General features: G+C 35.9%; 1 protein-coding gene across 2 annotated transcripts in view; it reads right to left on the minus strand.

Moving 5' to 3' along the window:
* TAF4B (TATA-box binding protein associated factor 4b) overlaps positions 1-20,315 on the minus strand; it is a 132,506-nt gene that overhangs the window by 46,899 nt on the left and 65,292 nt on the right. For both annotated transcript variants that reach the window (XM_067014864.1, XM_059039395.2), the window contains exons 12-13: positions 15,602-15,727; positions 9,853-9,909 (exon numbers count right to left, since the gene is read on the minus strand). In XM_067014864.1, the coding sequence (XP_066870965.1) occupies positions 9,853-9,909; positions 15,602-15,727 (183 nt within the window). The remainder of the gene's footprint in view (positions 1-9,852; positions 9,910-15,601; positions 15,728-20,315) is intronic.

Below are 20,315 nucleotides of genomic sequence, written 5' to 3' on the forward strand. Positions count from 1 at the left end.
TCCGCTTTGCTCTCTGCACCCCTGTTGCTGTGCTCTCCTCTGTAGCTCTGAAGCTTCCCCCCGCCCACCCTCTGTCTCTACCAGTGAAGGTGCTTCCTAGTGTGTGGAAGCTTGTCCTCCTTCACAGCTCCCTCCCAGAGGTGCAGGTCCTGTCCCTATTCTTTTGTCTCTGTTTTTTCTTTTTTCTTTTGCCCTACGCAGGTACATGGGGAGTTTTTTGCTGTTTGGGAGGTCTGAGGTCTTCTGCCAGCGTTCAGTAGGTGTTCTGTAGGAGTTGTTCCACATGTAGATGTGTTTCTGATGTATTTGTGGGGAGGAAGGTGATCTCCATGTCTTACTCTTCTGCCATCTTGAAGGTCTCTGAAAAACTACGCACTTTTAACTGGAACAGGAGAATGTTCTGGGCATTAATGTGGACTTGGCATACAGAGTGGGTGAAAATGACATGCAAGCTCAGTTCAGTAAAAACAGCCATTGAATTAGAGGTTTTCTGTGGAAACGCGATTGCAAGTGACATGCTTATCTACACAGAAAACTTCAAGGTAGATAAAAAAAGAAAACAAAACCAAAAAGCCTCCTAGGACTAATGAATGAGTTTAGTAAGGCAACAAAACTCAAGGTCAATACATAGAATAATTGTATTTCTAAATATCATTAAGGTAAAGTCTGAAACTTAATTTTTTTAAAATCCCACTTATAATAGCTTTCCCCAAAATGAAATACTTAGGTATCAATATAACATGTACAGGTATCAGTATGCTGTAAACCACAAGATGCAGATGAAAGAAATAAAGGAAAATACAGATAAATGGAGAGACATGCTGCATTCATGTATTGTAAGATTCAACATAGTAAAGATTTCAATTCTCTCCAAATTGATCTACAGATTTAACATGATTCCAATAAAATTTTTTTGTGGATATGGATAAGTTGATTGTAAAACTTATTTGGAAACCGAAGAAACTAGAAAAGTTAAATCAATTTTGGTGAGAAAAAGGGAACAAAATGGAAAGAATCACACTATGCAGTTTTAAGAATTACTTACATAAGGCTACAGTAATCAAAATTATGTTATTGACAAAGGAATCGACACATAGTTTAATGAAACAGAATAGAGAATCAAGAAATAGATCCACATAAATATGGCCAATTTATTTTTGACCAGGGTGGAAAACAATTCAATTGAGAAAGCACAGTCATTTCAACAAATGGGGCAATTGAACATTCACATGCAAAAAAAAGAATCTTGAACCTCACACCTTATAAAAAATTAACTCAAAATGTCAACTATAAACTTCTAGCAAAAAGCTTAAGGAAAAATCTTTGTGACTTGGGACCCAGAAAAGAATTCTTAGACATGACAGCCAAAGGCAGGTCTATTTTTTTTTAAATTGACAAATCTGACTTCATAAAAATTAAACTTTTGCTCTGTAAAGCACACAGTTAAGAGAATGAAAGAACAAACTAATTTTTCTCACATCTTTTCTTTTTCTTGCCTTATTGTACCAACAATATAATGTTGAATAGTAGTGAAGAAAGCAGACATCCTTGCCTTTTTCCTAATCTTTGGAAGAAAGCATTCAGACTTTTCACCATTAAGAATGATTTTTAGTGGTAGGGTTTTAACAGCTGCCCTTTATCAGAATGAGACAGTCCCTTCTATTCCAAGATTGCTGAGCGTTTTATTATTAATGGATGTTGAAATCTGCCAAATGTATTTCTACATCAATTGATATAGTCACATGGTTTTTCTTTCTTAGACTACTAATATGTTAGATTTTACTGATTTTTGAATATTGAACCAGCTTTGCATCCCTGCGGTAAACTCTACTTGGTCAAGATATATTATTATTTTTATATATCACTGGATTTGATTTGCTAATATTTTGGTGAAGATGTTTACATCTATGTTCATGAAGCATATTGGTCTGTAGTATTCATTAGTATGCTGATTAGATCAGAGTCACATATAACAAATCTTTAGTTCAAGAGTAGTAATAAGAATTAAACATAGTAATATGGGGTTGCTTTCCTGAGCTCCTCCCTTTCAATCATCTTCCCAGTAATTTCTGGTTCCCTGGGGCTCCTCTTTTTGGCCCTCTAGCCAGAAAGCTGGGGCTTTAGTTACTCCTCTTTGCCACATAGTTCTATGACTACGTCCATTCCTAGGGTCAAGCAGCAAGAAAAAATGGGGGTGGGGAGTGGGGTAAAAGTGAGATGGCAACCTCACTGCTGGTTCAGAAGTCAGTTTGAATTCTCATCTTCTTCCCCAATTTGCCTACTGTTTACTTTTCAAAGCCTTCGAATAGCTGCTCCATGCATTCTGTCCAGGTTTTATAGCTGTGTTCAGTGGCAGAAACAGTATGGAATGTTTTTACTCCATCTTAACTGAAACCATTAAAAGCTAGTTTAATCTGAATTCTGACAGTAGCCTTCTGTTATATTATATTCCTACTAGCTTTTACTTCATAAAACTTAAGCCTGCTTGCTCACCTATATCAGCAAACTTTCTCAACTTGGTCCAAAAAGATCTAACAGGCTTGGCAGGTTTTCTTTTAAGGGCACCCTCATTCCTTCCTTAATGGCTAATGAAAAAGGCAGAAGTCTTCATCTCCCTTATCATAGTCTCTCTGATATCAAGTAGAGGTCCCCTAAAATTCAAGTCAGTGCCCTAGAGAGCAACAGAGCAATCATGGTTGAAAATTATTTTATCTCTGGTGTTTAGTACTTGTCTCTGTTGCTTAAAAGTATAACTATGGTAGTATTGACTTTAATCAAGAACCAAACCACATTAATAGACTACCTTAAAAAATCACACAAGCTCTCAGAGGTAAAACTCAGTAGAGGTACTTCTTGATGCTAAGGACATAATTTTTTAAAAAAACAGCTTACTAGGCAGAATCAGAGGAGTTACATGAAGAATGAATAGGCTAGTGTCCTACAGCCAACTCCCTCAACAAATATAGCGACATATTTAACAGAAAGGGCTAAATTATCTAGATAATTATGACACTGACATAATGGGAAATCCAAAAATGAGTTTCTTTTTCATGTTCAAGGAAGGCAAGATATAGGGGGAAAATGCAGGCACAGAGAGTACAAAAGATGACAGCAGAGCTGTCCTTCATAACAAATGATCCAAAAATATGAAGCAGTGTCACCTTCAGTCCAAATTTGCTACATACTTTCACAAAGTATAAACGTATAAAGCAAAGGAAGGAACTGAGAGGTAAGTTAATGAGCCTGAGCTCTAGAGCCCGTGAGCCACAACTACTGAGCCCTTGTGCCACAACTACTGAAGCCCGTGCTCCTAGAGCCCGTGCTCCACAACAAGAGAAGCCACCACAATGAGAAGCATGTGCACCACAACAGAGTAGCCCCCACTTGCTGCAACTAGAGAAAGCCTGCGCACAGCAACGAAGACCCAACACAGCCAAAAATAAATAAATTAATTTTAAAAAAAGAATGTCCTACTTAGATTTCATAGTTACAGTTAACATAATCTTAAACCAAAGGAAAACAGTTTTAGAACAAGTTCCAAAAAACATCATCTCCCCACCTCACATAAATTCAAAGATACCACAATTCAAACACAGAATCCCTTTTAACCCCTTAAAGACAATTATTAAGCAGGCATTCTACCAAATCAAACAGTCACAGGGTCTGATTAATTTTTCTCCCAACCGTTAAGGCTAATGATATCAGGACACTGTCCAGAACACCTGAGATACTTGGCTTGAAGTTTTTTCCTCCATTGATAATTTTTTTTAATTGAAGTATAGTTGATTTAAAATACTGTGTTACAGTGTTCATTGCAGCTCTATTTATAATAGCCAGGACATGGAAACAACCTAAGTGTCCATCGACAGATGAATGGACAAAGAAGATGTGGCACATATATACAATGGAATATTACTCAGCTGTAAAAAGAAACGAAGTTGAGTTATTTGTAGTGAGGTGAATGGACCAAGAGACTGTCATACAGAGTGAAGTCAGAAAGAGAAAAACAAATACCGTATGCTAACACATATATATGGAATCTGAAAAAAAGAAAAGGTTCTGACGAACCTATGGGAAGGACAGGAATAAAGACACAGACATAGAAAATGGACTTGAGGACACCGGGAGGGGGAAGGGTAAGCTGGGACGAAGTGAGAGAGTCGCATGGACATATATACACTACCAAATGTAAAATAGATGGCTAGTGGGAAGCAGCCGCATAGCACAGGGAGATCAGCTCGGTGCTTTGTGACCACCTAGAGGGGTGGGATATGGAGGGTAGGAGGGAGGCTCAAGAAGGAGGGGATATGGGGATATATGTATACATAAAGCTGATTTACTTTGTTATACAGCAGAAACTAACACACCATTGTAAAGCAATTATACTCCAATAAAGATGTTTAAAAAATATATAAAATATTGTGTTAGTTTCAGGTGTACAGCAAAGTGGTTCATATATATATATATATATATATATATATATATATATACACATTTTTTTCAGATTATGTTCCATCATAGGTTATTACAAGATATTGAATATTGTTCCCTGTGTTATACAGTAAATCCTTGTTGCCACCTGAGATACTTGGAATTTGAAATGTATACCTGCTGGTCAGCCCTTCTAATCCGTCTCTACCTTTCAGGAAAATAGTATAATCCACATAATCTCAACTGAACACTTTCCCCTTACATGCAAACATAATACTTGATTTCTGTATTATTAAAAAGAAATATAATATGCTGTATTCATATTAGATTATATAATTTTTTCCAGTTCTTATATCCTTTTTTAATTTAAAAAATTTTTTTTCTTATATCCTTTTTTTAATTCCTAAACTTATTTTCATTCCTCTGGAAGGAAAAAAAGAAATGAAAAAAACAAAAAACTGACATATTAGTTTTTGGAAACTGACATACCCATGGGCAATCTCAAGATTATTATATTTAAGAACTTGATGGCATCTTTCTTAAATGTATCTTAGCTAATGGTTTTAAGCTAATGGTTTTCCCTCTAATACTTCACCTTTCCCTAAATTATGACAGCTCTGTAATACAAGCAGAGCATGTATTGTTACATTCATTTTAAATACAAGGAAATGGGTAAGTTCAAAGAGGTCAAGTAACTTTCCCAAAGTGAAATCTAGATAATGGCAGGCTGAATCTAGCATCCATGACTCCGGACTTCTACTTCAATGCTATTTCCTCTATAATACACACCTTTTCTATCAAAAGGATAATACATATCTCAAGACACACAGATCCTATACATCAAAATTAAAGAATGAGTACAACCTTCTGAAGAAGCTCTAAATAAAATGTTATATTTTCTATGTAAGGTTCACCAATCAAGAAATACAACCAATAAAGGTCTCTTGAGAAAATATCCATTAAAAAACCTAGTGTAGCTTTCCTGCTTCCAAAGAGAGAAACTAGTGAATGGTAATTGGATGGTAACTGAACTATGCCAGTTCAAGATGCCAATTCTCAGATTCCCAAATCACAGTATTTTATTTAACTTTCTATGACCATTTAGTCAATGGGAAAACAAAAGTGATAGATTTTAAAGGCCCCCTTCTTTCCCCTCCTAGATTGTAATTGTGATCTCCAGAACAGCGACCGCAATAGAAAAATCACCGAAAATCTGTTGGAAATGCAAATTCTCAGGCTTCACCCAGGCCTACTGTGTCATAGATTCCTGGGGTGGTACCCAGCAATCTGTGTTTTAACAAGCCCTCCAGATAATTCTTATGCATACCAAAGTTTGAGAACTACTATCTTAGACTATCAATGCTTTGAAAACATTGCATTTCTGTTTCTCTGCTATGTATACAAGCTCTTTATAACTTGTCATTTTAAGAACATCTTCTCCATACTACATTAATTTGATTGCACTTTTAATGACAAATTTCATTTTTCCCTGTTCAGTGTTCCATGAGTTTTGGCTCATGCAGAACTAGCATAAAGTTTAAATACAAGTTGCTATAAATTTAATAGTTAGCCTTAACTATCATATTTCACTGACTCCATATCTTTTAAAATTTCATTTAAAAAAATCCCTTGCCCTTCTTGTACTTAAATAATATAACTTCTAATCAGTAATTAGCCTTATGAGTCAGTATTTTATTTATTGTACAATAATGCTTCATGGAGAATTGCATTACTTATAGTTTTTATATCCTATATTTTCTATAAACAAAAATCCAAAGTCCTTCAGGGTACAAGTTTTCTAATCTGTTATGCATTTTAATTATTTAATACTTATTTTTGCCCAGTTTCTACAGGATGCACTGTGAAACTAATGTGCCAGCAGGTACATGTCATGCAATCCTTTTTCTTTCTTCTAATGTCTGATAACAAATGAAAGTGGGGATGCTAGGAATTGTTAAAAAGAAAGTAAATCAATTCTTTGTCTCACGCTGCACAGATGTACTAAACTCACATTTCCCAAAGGAGAAAGAAGATATTCAAAGGAAATAAGGGTCACGATATACATAACAAATGTTTAAGGAATCAGGATGTTTGAACTCCAAGGTCAGATGGTTTGCTCTGCAGAACTCTGGATGATGTGGTAAGAAAGGAAAACATTGAAGGCTAGATGGTAATCTAGGACACACAGCACACATTTCAGACAAGTCTGCAGATGCATTAAACAAAAACGTGCCTGCTTGTCTGAAGTCAGAATTTGGCAATTAGTAATCCATTTAAAACCTTTCACACATTGATGGTGAAATGGAAGAATGTCAGTACTTACATTTCAGTAAAAGTATCTAGGGGAAAAATGCCATCACAATTTAAAAGTGTCCATATTTAAAACATAAACTTACAATACAGAGAGTGAGAACACTTATGACTTTTTTTAAAGGCAAAGATAGAAAACAGGAAAAAGATGGCCCCAAAGTTGGAACTAAAATATTTGATATCCACAGACATTTTAGCCAGACAACAAGGTTTTCAAATAGATGGATAACCTGCCAGATCAATAAGAATAGTATGTAGCAGGAGCTGCTTCAACTAGCTGATTCAGACTAGGCTGGAGGCAAACCCAAAGGCAGCCTACTTTTTTAAGTGCCAAATGAGAATGACAAAATTGGAAGAAGTCAATAGGAAGGATGAAAAGAAATTAGACATCTTTATAAAAACCTGCTCAATATAACAGTTTGTCTTTATACCAGAATGCAAAGAAGAAATGCATAGACTCTAAAACTGTATTAGAGAGAAGAGAACCCATGGAAGAAATGACCAAGATCAAAACTCTAGTCCTTAACAGTTGAAAGCAACCATGGATTATGAGACTACGTATGAAGGGGATTCAAGTTGTGATTTAATATTTATATGACAAACATCACTGCTGAAACATTCCTCAGGATCAATAAAGCCTACAACTTCTCTAAACAGTTCTTTGGAGTTCTATATTTGTAAGATACTGTCATTAATCTGTTTCCTATGCCCAGCTTGGTAGGTAGGTAGTTACTGGAAAAAGGAAAGCAAAGCAGTTTTATATTGAGCAATGATAAAGAATCTGTACTAATTTTCAAAATTGGACAAAGAAAACTTTCTAAACAGCCAAATACCAAAAAATCACACACCAAAGCTTTATAGTTTATAGCAGTGTGATAACAATTAGTATATCCCAAATGATAACCTTAAAAATTACCATATAAGACAACAATTCAACTCTGTATAAAGATAGGGTCAATGATTTTACAACCAAACAAAATATGGTGTGTTTGATTCTAAATTAGAGCCCCTTAGAATATTAGAGTTATCTAGGGGGCATGGGGATGACAAAAATGACAATATTTTACTTTCATCCAACATTTGCAACTAATACAGTGTGGCTCTGTTCTTGGAACTGGGCCAATGTATTTGATTCTTTTTAAAATCAAAGATGATTTAGAATAGGAAGCAACCAGAAAACTTCTGAAATATTTTGGAAGGAAAATATACAGTCTTTTTAATCTTGCTAGGAAAAATAAATAAATGGAGTGCAAAAACAGTGGGGGAAAAAAAACAGGTTTGCTACAGCACACCTGCTCTCATTGAGAGTTTTTTTTTTTTCTTTTCATATTTGCTCTTACAATTTTCTTCAAAAAATCCTGTCCACCCATTCATCCTTCAGGGAATAAAAAACACAATTAAAGGAAAAACAAACAAAAGCATTCCATACAAACCTGAAGGAAAAATTAATCTATGATCCAGATGTTTGTGAAGGTATATGAAAGAAGAACAGATAGGATAAGACCTTTAAGGATAAAGCGGTAAGTTTTCTGATATTTATTTTCCAAAAAGTGGGTGGGATTAGAAGTAAGATAAGCATCTATCAGTCCTAAATGAAAACAAAGAGGCACACTCATGATTCAAAGCAACCAGTCAATCTATCATCAAGCCAGGCTTGCTGTAAGATTATAGGTACAGTTCTCATGCTAACTTTTTTAGATAATATTTTTAGATAAACTTTCTGGAAAGAAATGAGTAACAGAAATTTTTTGTTGTTGAAATAAAATGATTCGGTTTCAAATCCTTTTTAATATTCTCCTTTCCCAGTTCTCTTCACCTCAATCCAGAAACCCCTCCATCCAGAGTTCATGTTTTCTTCCTTTTCTATTTTAGTGAAAACACACCACATTGATTGTAAGAATCTTACTAGATTTCCATTTGCTTTGCCTCAGCTCCTACATTAATCCAAACAATAAGGGCCTTTAAAACATTCATAAATAACCTGCTGTTGCTGGCACCTAGGAGCCAAGTGCAGCAATGTTAAGCAACAACAAATTTCATAGTTCGAGAGGCACAGTTAAGGAAAAAGGTTGCTCAGGAAATCACTCTTACTTAGCACAAAGATCCTTAAAAATTGCATGAAATCAGTCAAGTAACTATAGAAACCAATTTCTTCAGCTCCATATCACACGTCTCACACCTCAATTGTCTTTATTATCGTCTGCTGTCAGATCCTTAATCAGAAATGTGAACAGGCTTGATGATTTATTCAGCAGGGAAAAGAATCTGTAGGTCAAGTGAAAAATTTCACACACACACCCATACATACACCACGTCTTCAACCTTAGGTACTTTCATTTCCTTCTGTTCTCAGCAGCTCTGGGGGTAACTCCAGTGAGATCCAATATTAAGGCTCAATTAAAATAAGCTCCAATTAGTGGAGCTTTTTTCTCTGGGGCTAGAAAAGTCAGGAAATGGATATTGGGAAATGTAAAAAGTCAGCTACTGAGAGGAGGCTGCAGACATAAATGAACTTATTTGTTGATTTCTACAGTTGCTATGCAGAGGCCTCTGGGAGTAAAAGCTTAACCAGTCTAAGCTATAAACTAAAACCCCCGCAGCTAAACATGAACTGTGTGAAACAAGGGCTCCATTCCAGAACAGAAAACTGCTGGGCCCAGAAAATTAAAAGCCAGAGGCGTTTTCCATTTAAAACTAAATCCCAGTACCACCTCCCAGCCAAAGAATTATAAGCAGTATCAGATTTACAAAACGAACAATTACCCTGGAAAAATGTAGCCTATTGTACAGTCCCAGATGCTAAATCTCAGAAGTTTCTTTTCTTTCTTTCTTTTTTTTAATCCCACATTATATTCCTCCAAGTGTGCTGCTGTAGTTTACAAAAAGCCATTTCTAGACAGGCCTAAGCCTTGAAAATAAATTTTAAAAAGAGAGCACATAACTCATTGACCTCATTTGAAGTACTGCCCTTGCCTTCAGCAGTTCCTGTCCTTCCCCAAGGCTTCGGCAAATGGTATGCAACAGCAAAATAAACCCTGACCTAATTGCCAGGAGAGAGCTGCCAACCTTCCCTCAAACACAAAGACAAGCATGGTAACTTGAAAGTCCTACCTCTTTGGCTTTCTGCTTTAATCTCAGCTGTTCTGGATCTTCTTTATTGGAACGACTCTATCAAAGAAAAAGAAAATTTTAATAGAAATTACTAGCATCTAAACACCATAGTTGCCGTTAAATAGTTAATAAATGACAATTTTCTCTTGTGATTGAAAACCTTAGCTCCAGGGGGAAATGCCTCAATCCAGTCTCATGCTCTCCCTCCCACCTCCCCCTCCCTCTCATCATCTGGGCTGGCTGCTGCAGTTCTAGCCGGGAGGAAGCTTATAGAGAAAATGATGCTAACAATGTCAGTCAGGTCCAGTTGAGGCATGACGTTGTTCTTGTTGGAACACTAAAAACTGAAAAATGGATGGTAGAAATGAAGGAAAAGAAAAGGATAACTGTTGGCTCAAATGAATGAAAACAATCAACATTGGCTAATCCTTAGGTGAAGCCATTTTGGTAAAAAATATGGTATTTCAAGGACTATTAAAAACAAGAACGTGATGAACTTTGAACCAAATTTCTCTCTCTTCAAAAGTGTAATTTTTAAAAATTAAGAAATACATCCCAATGTTTTCATTAGAGTATCTTATCATCTTTGGATCCTCTATAGCACTTAACAGAATGCTGTGCCCAAGAAAACATTCAATAAATGTTTATTGAATGTCACTTTCCATACTGATTCAGTTTAACATTCAAAAAATGAATAGTCTTACAGGACTGCTATAAGAAAAGAGCTACCTTCTACATGTAATGCTATGATGGAACCAAAGGTAAGGAAAGAACTATATTTCTGACACTACAGACATTTGTCCACTGAAAAATATGCTGCGGATAGGTGTATTCTTCTTATTATTCTAATAAAGTTACCTAACTCCTTATAAATCTGAATATTCCATAACATTCAATAGCAGCTAACTAAAGATAGCTAACAAAATAAAAGCAAAAAATATTTTCCAGGCTTTCCTGGTGGCGCAGTGGTTGGGAGTCCGCCTGCCGATGCAGGGGACACGGGTTCGTGCCCTGGTCCGGGAAGATCCTACATGCTGCGGAGCGGCTGGGCCCGTGAGCCACGGCCGCTGAGCCTGCGCGTCCGGAGCCTGTGCTCTGCAACGGGAGAGGCCACGACAGTGAGAGGCCCGCGTACCGCCAAAAAAAAAAAAAAAAAAAGTATTTTCCTATTTATTTAGTTTAACTGATAATGTTTTTACTGATTTATTAGTACTTCTGTTAAAGGAAAACACAAGGAAGAAACTGTTTAGATTTGAGTGCCTTCTAATTTTAAACACCTTAATTAAAAACCTACATAAGATTCTACCCAAAGCTAATACATTTTTTCTTAATTTTGTCTCCAATCTAATAAAACAACTTCACTCTAGCCCAAACTAAGAAAACTCCCTTGTTATTCTACTTATGTTAGGAGAGAATGAGTATATGTGTATTCACATAAAAATGTGTGTATATGTATGTGTGTGTGTATATAATTTTTGCCACAGTATAAAATGGGCACATTTGGGTATCAAGTCTTTGTCAGTCAACCAATATTTATTGACTATCCATAGTATATATTCTACTCTGTGCGCCACTGTTCTAGGCCTTGAAGATATAGAAATGAGGTAACAAGACAACGTCTCTGCCTTTGAGTAACTTACATTTTAAGAAGAGAAAAATAAAACAATTTTATAGAAATTAAACACAGTTGTGAAATGTAAAACATTTATGATGGGGAAAAATAAAAAACAATGACTGATAGTGGTAAGTACTATAAATAAAATAAAATAGGATAATGTAATAGAAAGAGGGGCGTACTTCTATAGCCAGAACGGATGGAAGATATCTCTGAGTGATAACTGAGTAGAGATCTGAATGACAAGAAGGAGGCAGCCACATAAAGATCTGGGGGAAGAACACTCTTAAGCAGAAGGTGCAGTCACTGCAGAAGCCCAAAAATGGGAATATGGTTGGCATACTTGAGGAAAGAAAGAAGGCTGGTGTGGTTGGAGAATAAAGAAAAGTTGAGAGATAAGGCTGGAGACAATGTGCCACCTTGTAGGTCATGAAAAGGAGTTGGGCTTTGATTCTAGTTGTAAGAAAAAGCCACTGGAGGGTTTGGAGCACAGGTGTGAGATGCCACTGGCAGAACACATTCTAAGGTTACTCTGGCTCCCGTATAGACGATGCACTGTATGGATCCAAGAGTGGAGGCACAGGAACATAGAGCAATTAGGAAGCTGTTCTAAAACAACTGCTGTAAATACAAGACTGAGAAAAAGATGAGGGCAACTTGAACCAGCATCATAGAATATGATGATAAATAACTAGATCGAAATACATGTTGGGGGGTAGAGCCAACCAGATTTATTGATGGATTGGATATAGGGTGTGAAGTAAAGAAAGGAATCAAGAATGATGCCTAGGATTGTGGCCTAAGTAACTGGAAGGATAGAAAATTCCAACTTCCCGAGAAGGTAAAGACCAGAGCAGATTTGGGGAAAGGGAACTCAGTGTTCAATTTTAGATGCTTCATTAGTAGTCTAGGTTACAAACTTGGAGCACAAAGAAAGGTCACTGTGACTGGAGCAGAATGAGTGAAGAAGGGAGGGACATGAGGCAAGTTCAGAGAGGTGGGTGCCTTTAAAAATTTGGTAGTAAGTGTGGATTCTATTTTAAGGCAAGAGGAAGTCACTGAAGGATTTTAAGCAAGAGACACACATGATTTGTTATGAAAACATTATCCTGACAACAGTATGAAAAATGGATTGTAGAAGGAAAAGGACATCAGTTAGAAGACATTATAAAGGTCCAAGGAAAACATGACTCAGATCAGAGTGATGACAACAGTGATGAAGAGAAGGTGGTGGATACATTTTGGGAACTGAATAGGAAAGTGAACTGGATGTAGGGAGAGAAAAGAGGAAAAGGAGTTAAAGATGACTCCTAGGTTTTTTTGGCTTGAACATCTGGGTGAATAATGATGTCATTTACTGAGTTAGAAAATCTGTAAGAGTAGCAGGTAAAACTACAAGAAAGTGAGAGCAAGTATAATATACTACACCCGATAATAACTAAACAAGTATTTAAAGGTTTATAACCTTGTTTACAGCAGAGTAATTGGGAATAAAATACCAATAAACCACCTCGTTACACTGGCTGTGTGCTTGCTTATAATACTCAAGGGCTCGAGAAAGAGCATCTTCCTGTCCCAGCAGCCTTTCCCAGTGCAAGAGGGGTCAGAATGGGGACTGAGACTGTGGGACAGTGAGAAGCTACACAGTGACAAGGTTGTGGTGCACCCTGGCACATGAAGGTGTAGACCAGAGGTCAAGAATGCAGGGTGATGAAGGGCTGGGGAAGACCCACCAAGGCATGGGCCAGTGGGCATAGCAGCCAATTACATGGGCAATGAAATAAGGGCAGGGGTAACAGTGGTAGCAGACAGAAGAGTCAGTCAGCATGATTGCTTGGGAGATTAGTTACATTGATCAAATAAGTAAATTGAGAACATAAGTAAATATATCGAGGATAATGAGAGCCAAGTTTCTGACTTCAGAGTAAGTACTTACAAACATGGAAAGGTTAAGGCTAGGAAGAACCCTAAGATATCACAGAGATATTCATATAAATTTATAGTTTTATTATGTATACACACAGGAAAATAGTTATAGATCTATGTTTGTGTGTTTATATAGATATGTGTACATATCACATACCATACATGTTTCCTAGATCTGTCCATTTGACAGGGTCTACATGTAATGATACTCTCTTAGCAATGAGCACACTGTAGGCTCTAATCTTGATTTCTGGATATCATCCTCAACTAAAAAGTACACGGTTCCTTGGAGAATTGACTGATTCCAGGGCTGGGAAAGGATGAGTAAAACCTGGGCCTGGAGAATCTTGTGCCTGAAAGTAAGGACATGCTCAGTGAATGATGGAATCATGATTAAAGGACAGAAGTGCCAGCTGGAAGGGTCTCCCACTCAGGAGCAATTTCAGCAACAAAATAAATAATGATAGTAATGTGTTACAATCTGTTGCATCAAACAGAAATCCATGAGTGCATGTTGATATAAATGAATGCATGAATGTATGAATGAATGAATGAGAGAGAGGAAAGCTCTTCCACAAAGTAGAGTACTAATAAACATAGAAGAGATGATGAGAATAAAGAATCACCATTTGGCAGCCATCACAGAGGTATCTGATTCACAGGTATCATCTATGGATGCTAAAGTTGCTCTGTGGAGTTTGATGAGGTATGGGATATTAGTATAATGCTATAATACTTTCCTACAAAAAACTAATTGATTACAAAGGGGTTAAGGGCAACTTTAAAATGGAGAGAAGTGATCAAGGTTGCCTTTTGATAGAATCAGCTGAGAAGAATGAAGCATTATTTCTATGCATTCCCACCAAGAATGCATGACCCAAGTCAAGCTGTAAGGAAACATAAGACAAACCCAGGTTGAGAGTCACCCTACAGAAGGTAAGGCTTGTACTCTTGAAACTTGTCAAAGACATGAAAGAAAAAGAGTGAGAAAATCTGACTGAAGGAATCTGATGACAACTGAATAGACACACATTCCTGAATGGGAAAATGGACCATGAAGGAAAAAGAGGGTTGAGACAGCTGGTTAAATCTGAATGGGGTCTGTGGATTAGATGATAGTGTCATGTTATTCACATCCTGACTTGGAAGGTTATACAGGAGAATGGCCTTGCTTTCACAAATACATGCTAGAATGTTTAGGAGTGATGAGACATCATGTCTGAAACCTGCTTTCAAAAGGTTCAGAGAAGGACTAATTAGAGACAACAGTTCCACAACTTTGTGAAAGTTCGAGAAACCTCTGAATTCAACAGAAAAAAAGAACAAAAGAAAGAATAATGATAACGGGAGTGTGCACCTGTGTACAGAAATGATGGAGATGGAGGAAATGCAGTAAAATGTTAAAAATGGGGAACCCCAACTGAAAAGGAGATGTATAATTCTGGCAACTTTTCTGTAAGTATGAAATCATTTCAAAATAAATGAATTTTTTAAAAAGTGATTAGTATGTGACTAGGAACAAATATTCTAAAAGAGGGGGATTCTAATAACATTGGAAATCAAAACTAAAACATTCAAAACAAAAAAATAACACTAGTATCCAACCCTTAAGACCGCTCCCCAAGGCATACAAAGAAATGTGCAGCAACAAAATACAAACTATGATGGAACTAGCTCTCACTCCATCTGGCACTAATGGTCCAGGAAAATGCTTAAAGGAGGAAGAAAGAAAATCAATAATAGCCTTATCTGTTCTCTCTTTTAGTATTTCTCTAACCCATTCCTGCTCATCTTCTATTTTGTTTCATATAATCCTAATTATTCCTAATTTTTACCTGTAACATTCATGTCCACTTTCCAAATTTTCCTCTCTCAACTTCAACTTGGCACATATTAAATCATATCCCTAAAAAGACCATGAAAAATTTTAAAACGTTTTTACTTGGGGATGGGGGAGTGGTATGATGCTAGGCACACAGGAATTGAGAATGAGGAGACAAAATATTATGTCTCATTAAACTAAATTAACTGAAAGCCACTGTACCACACCATCCTGTGGCTGTGAGAGAATTTATTAGTAATTTCATTCTAAGAAATCCTTCAGAGAAATCTAAAGGCCTAACAAAACCAAGATAGTCAACAAATGATAAAGCCAATTCTGACCTCCTTGCCAGGCCATTTTCACTCATAAATCACATAGGACCTTACCTTGGCTGCTTTAAGTAACATTTCTCTTTCTTCTACATCCTTTCTCTGCTTCTCCAGTTGATCTAGCTTTTCAAGAAATTTGAGCTGTGATCTGGTGTCATTAGACAGGATGTAATTTTCACTTGCCTGGGGAAAAAAAAAGTCTTATGATGATCCTAGGCAACACATTCTACATTAGGTCTTGTTATAAATCAGCTAAAGACAGTAACACAAACATAGGGAACTACATTTACAGGAGGTAATATGTTTATTTCTGTTAAGCAAACAACAACAAAATAAGAACTTTAACCATCCTTAAAATTTGAGAGGTGATTAAGCATTGAAATTTCAAAGAGCTTTCCTTGTAAGCTTCATCCAAAGGGGAGGAAAAAGGAATTAAGCCAAGCAGATCCTAATAACTGGAAGTAGAAAGCAAGAGAGAGCACCATTTACCTATAATCTAAATCTTTTAATTTAAACTATCGTCCATCTCAGCAGACCTTAATGATTAATTAAATCGTATGCCTGTGAAAGACAAAAAATAAGAAACAATCATCTCACTGAAAAATATACCTAAGATGAAAGTTATCACCCTTGTTCCTATTGTTGAATTGGTCTAACCATGCCAAGTGAAGGCAACTTCTACCAAAATACAACATAAGACAAAATGGCGAACATTAAAATCCTAAACCCTGTTGTAAGGATTTCCTTAAGCTATGGACTTGGGCAGAAACTATAGTCAAAGAAATTAAGTATACAATGTATAAATGAGAGTCATAACAGAGAAGTATAATTATTCATCTTCAATGTTCCATAAAATGATAAAATTTATACTGTTTCATTTATTCTGATATTCTACAGTGTAAAACAGTGCTTTACAATCTAAATATTTTGTAATTTTATCTGATATGACCACCTATCTCTCCTCCTTTAATACATGTGTGCTTGTTGGGGATGGGGTGACTTCCTGCCATCTACTCATTTCAATAATTCAGACATCCAAGCTATAGGAGGGAGACTATAAAATAGGAAAATTGAATGTTTTTAAACATTTAGTCCAATGGTCAGTGCATGGCTTGGAAATCTGGGTACAGCACCATTCCCATCTTTGTTTTATCCCATGCTTATGGCTGATTCAATTAACTGGGACTGAGAGATTTCATATGCCCAAGATTCTTTTTAAATTAAATTTTTATTGTTGGTATTTAACTAGATCAAAAGAGTATTACATAGAATAATGAACAAGGATGCATTACTGCTACTTATTTTACTTTGTGTTTAATACAAAAAGAATTCTCAAATGTTTTTAAAGTTAAATAATACAAGATAGAATATGGAATACATTATAAGCCAACCATACAGGCATAAACATAATAACCAGTGGTTTCTTAAATACTTCATTTTTACCATTTTTGTGTTCATATACCCTGGAGATAATTTACTGACAGGATTTAATTTAAAAGGACAGCAAATGCTAAATTAAAAAGGGGCACAGACTTTCTAAATTTGAACCCAATCTCATTTCCATGCTAAGATTCCTTCTCTCTTCCAACTCAGTACAACTGCCTCTTGCTTAATGCATCCTTCCTTTACTCTTCCAGATCCTAAACAACTGAGTGTCTTCCCTACTTCTACTGAGTTTCCAACTTTATTTAAACAACAGTAACCCCAATCTTATCATGATGCTTCCTGTCTACCCAGCTGGTCTAACTGAAGTCTTCTTGCACCACAGAGCCAGGTGGTTTAGCAATGAAAATATAAGGACTCAGACCAAACAATAACATCACCAAGTGAATTCCATCTAAAGAAAGTACTACAGTCCCTTTCAATTGGAAAACACGAAGTTTCTCCACAGCCACTGGCACACAGAAGACTCTAACATACCTTCAGTGGGGAAAAAACCTGGCAGCAAGATCAAAAGCTTTGTATCATGTGTGTCACTTTCTACTTCTTTACTTAAATCTCAGTTTATGGACTATGATTAATTAGAGAATTATGTCAATCAGGTGAAAGATAATCAAAAGTAGAGGGATTTCAAGTGGAAAGAGATGGTGGGATTTTGCTTTTAATAAAAGTAGCTGACTTATGTGAAATTCATGGAGTAAAATTTCCCATACTGTACAGATAAAAATAAATCCTATCAGGGATGAACTGAAATATAAGGACAGGGCTCAATCTGTGACACAAAGATTATTACAATCAAAGTCTACAAAATAAGTATATAATTTTGAACTAGATCCAAATATAATTAAATGATTATTATTTCTGTTTAAAGAAGGATGATCATGTAGCTGCTTCTCTATATCTGCAAATTCACACAGTGGCATTAGCTGTCTTAAGGAATAAGTGTGGGGAAAGGCAGACAGGGGAAAATCAATCAGGATAGGCAGTGTCAAGACAGGTTAAGAAGGTGTTAGCTTTAAGCTAACTTACTGAGTTTCTAAGTGGGGTAGATACTATCCATTTTGCCTGGGGCAACTAAATCCTTGGAATATGTGTTATTGATATACACTAGAAGAACTACTCCATCTGAAGGCTATACATAATAGAGCTTTGGATGGCATTCTGGATAGTAAACTTTACTTGGAAAAATTCTATTCCATACTAAATGTACATGCTACATTTTGTATAGAAACTGCCTACTGTAAATGAAAGTGCACTCATGTATATCTGAAACAACAGGGTGTTTGAGGCAGGAAAAGGGGAGAATCCAGATGTGAAAAATTATAAGGCTCTTTTAAAAGTTACAGTAAAAAGACAAAAAGGAAGACTAATCCCCCCCACATCCCAAAGGTGAAGGTAAATTGTTATCAATTTAAATTAGGTTACTGCAAATTTAGAATGCTAATTGTAATCCCCAAGGTTACCACTAAGAAAATACCTAAAAAATACACACACACACACATACACATGCGAAGGGAATCAAAACAGTATACAACAACAAAAAATCAAACAAAAAAGGCAGTAGTAAAGGAATGCCAAAAAAAGCTGTAAGATACACACAAAAACAGAAATAGCAGAGGTAAGTTCTTTCTTAATCAGTAATTACTTTAAATGTGAATGGATTAAACTCCTCAATCAAAAGGTAGAGACTGACAGAATGGATAAAAAGCAAAATCCATCTATATGCTGTCTACAAGATATTGGCTTTAGATAAAAGCACAAATAGGCTGCAAATCAAAGGATGCAAAAAATATATTCCATGCAAATAATAACCAAAAGAAAGCAGGGGTAGTTATACTAATATCAGGCAAGACAGACTTTGTGTCAAAAACTGTTAAAAGAGACAGGACATTATACACTGACAAAAGAGTGAATTCACCAAGAAGATACAACAAGAAGATATACACACTAGACAACAGAGCCCCCAAATATATGAAGCAAACACTGACAGAAGTAAAGAGAAATAGTTTTACAATAGTAGTTGAAGTCTTCAATACCCTACTTTCAATACTGGATTGAATACCTATACAGAATATCAATATGGAAATAGAGGACCTAACACTATAAATGAACTAGATCTAACAGACATATATGAACACTCCTCCCCAACAACAGCAGAATACATATTCTTCTCAAGTGCACATGGAACGTACTCCAAGACAGACCATATGTTAGGCCACAAAACAAGCCTCAGTAAATTTAAAATGATTGAACTGTGCCAAGAATATTCTCTGACAACAATGGAATGAAACTAGAAATCAACAACAGAAGGAAAACTGGAAATTTCACGAATATGTGGAAATTAAACTACACACTCTCAAATAACCAATGAAATAAAGAGATCTCAAGGGAAATTAGAAAATACCTAAGAGATGAATGAAAACAAAAACACAATGTACCAAAACTTATAGAATGCAGCAAAAGCAGTGCTCAAAGAGAATTTTATAGCAATAAATAAATGCCTACATTAAAAGGGTAGATCTTAAATCAGTAACCAACCTTACATCTTTAGGAAACAGAAAGGAAAGTAGGATCATTACCACTGACCTTACAGAAATAAAAAGGATTATTAGAGAATACTATGAACAACTGTATGCCAACAAATTAAATAACCTAGAAGAAATGGACAAATTCCAGAAGCACACAAAAATAAATACTGATATTAGGGTTTTTTTCACAGCTTTTTCTGATGATCATATATTTTTAAGTCAGTCCAGCAAATTCTCACAAAGATTTATACAAGTGAGGACCTCAGCAACTATAAATAGTTCTTCCAAAGTTCTAAATGAAGCAGAAAAGGGAGAAAACAGAATGATTTCCTCCAGGAAATTTACTGGTGGTAGAATGGCTGATCTTCCCTAGATTGCTTTCAACCTATGTGTAGGACATCATGACAATGACCATTCTTGCAAACTCAAAACTTTATAAGGTTACCCATACACCACATTGTACAAAATCTACCTATGAACATTTCTTGATATAGGGGGAAAAGCGTTATCTTTTTCAACCCTCATTACCCAATAAATTTGTTCTCCATCAAAACCATAATGCAAATAAATCTAATGCTTTCATCTTGATGACGGCAAGTGATTTGGTTCACACTACTAGGGATAAGATAGGCTATTCTTGCATTTAATTTTTTATAAAAGTGGTCAATATCAATAATGAGTGGCACCAATATTAGCACTCAATGTAATCATTTAACTTATTAAAAGGAACAGGAGTGCTAGCAAAGAATGGATCACTGAAGAGAACACAGCTATCCAATACGTTATCCCTTCTAACATACCCT

This window comes from Kogia breviceps, chromosome 15, assembly GCF_026419965.1.
Source record: "Kogia breviceps isolate mKogBre1 chromosome 15, mKogBre1 haplotype 1, whole genome shotgun sequence".
In the NCBI taxonomy this organism is placed as follows: Eukaryota; Metazoa; Chordata; class Mammalia; order Artiodactyla; family Physeteridae; genus Kogia; species Kogia breviceps.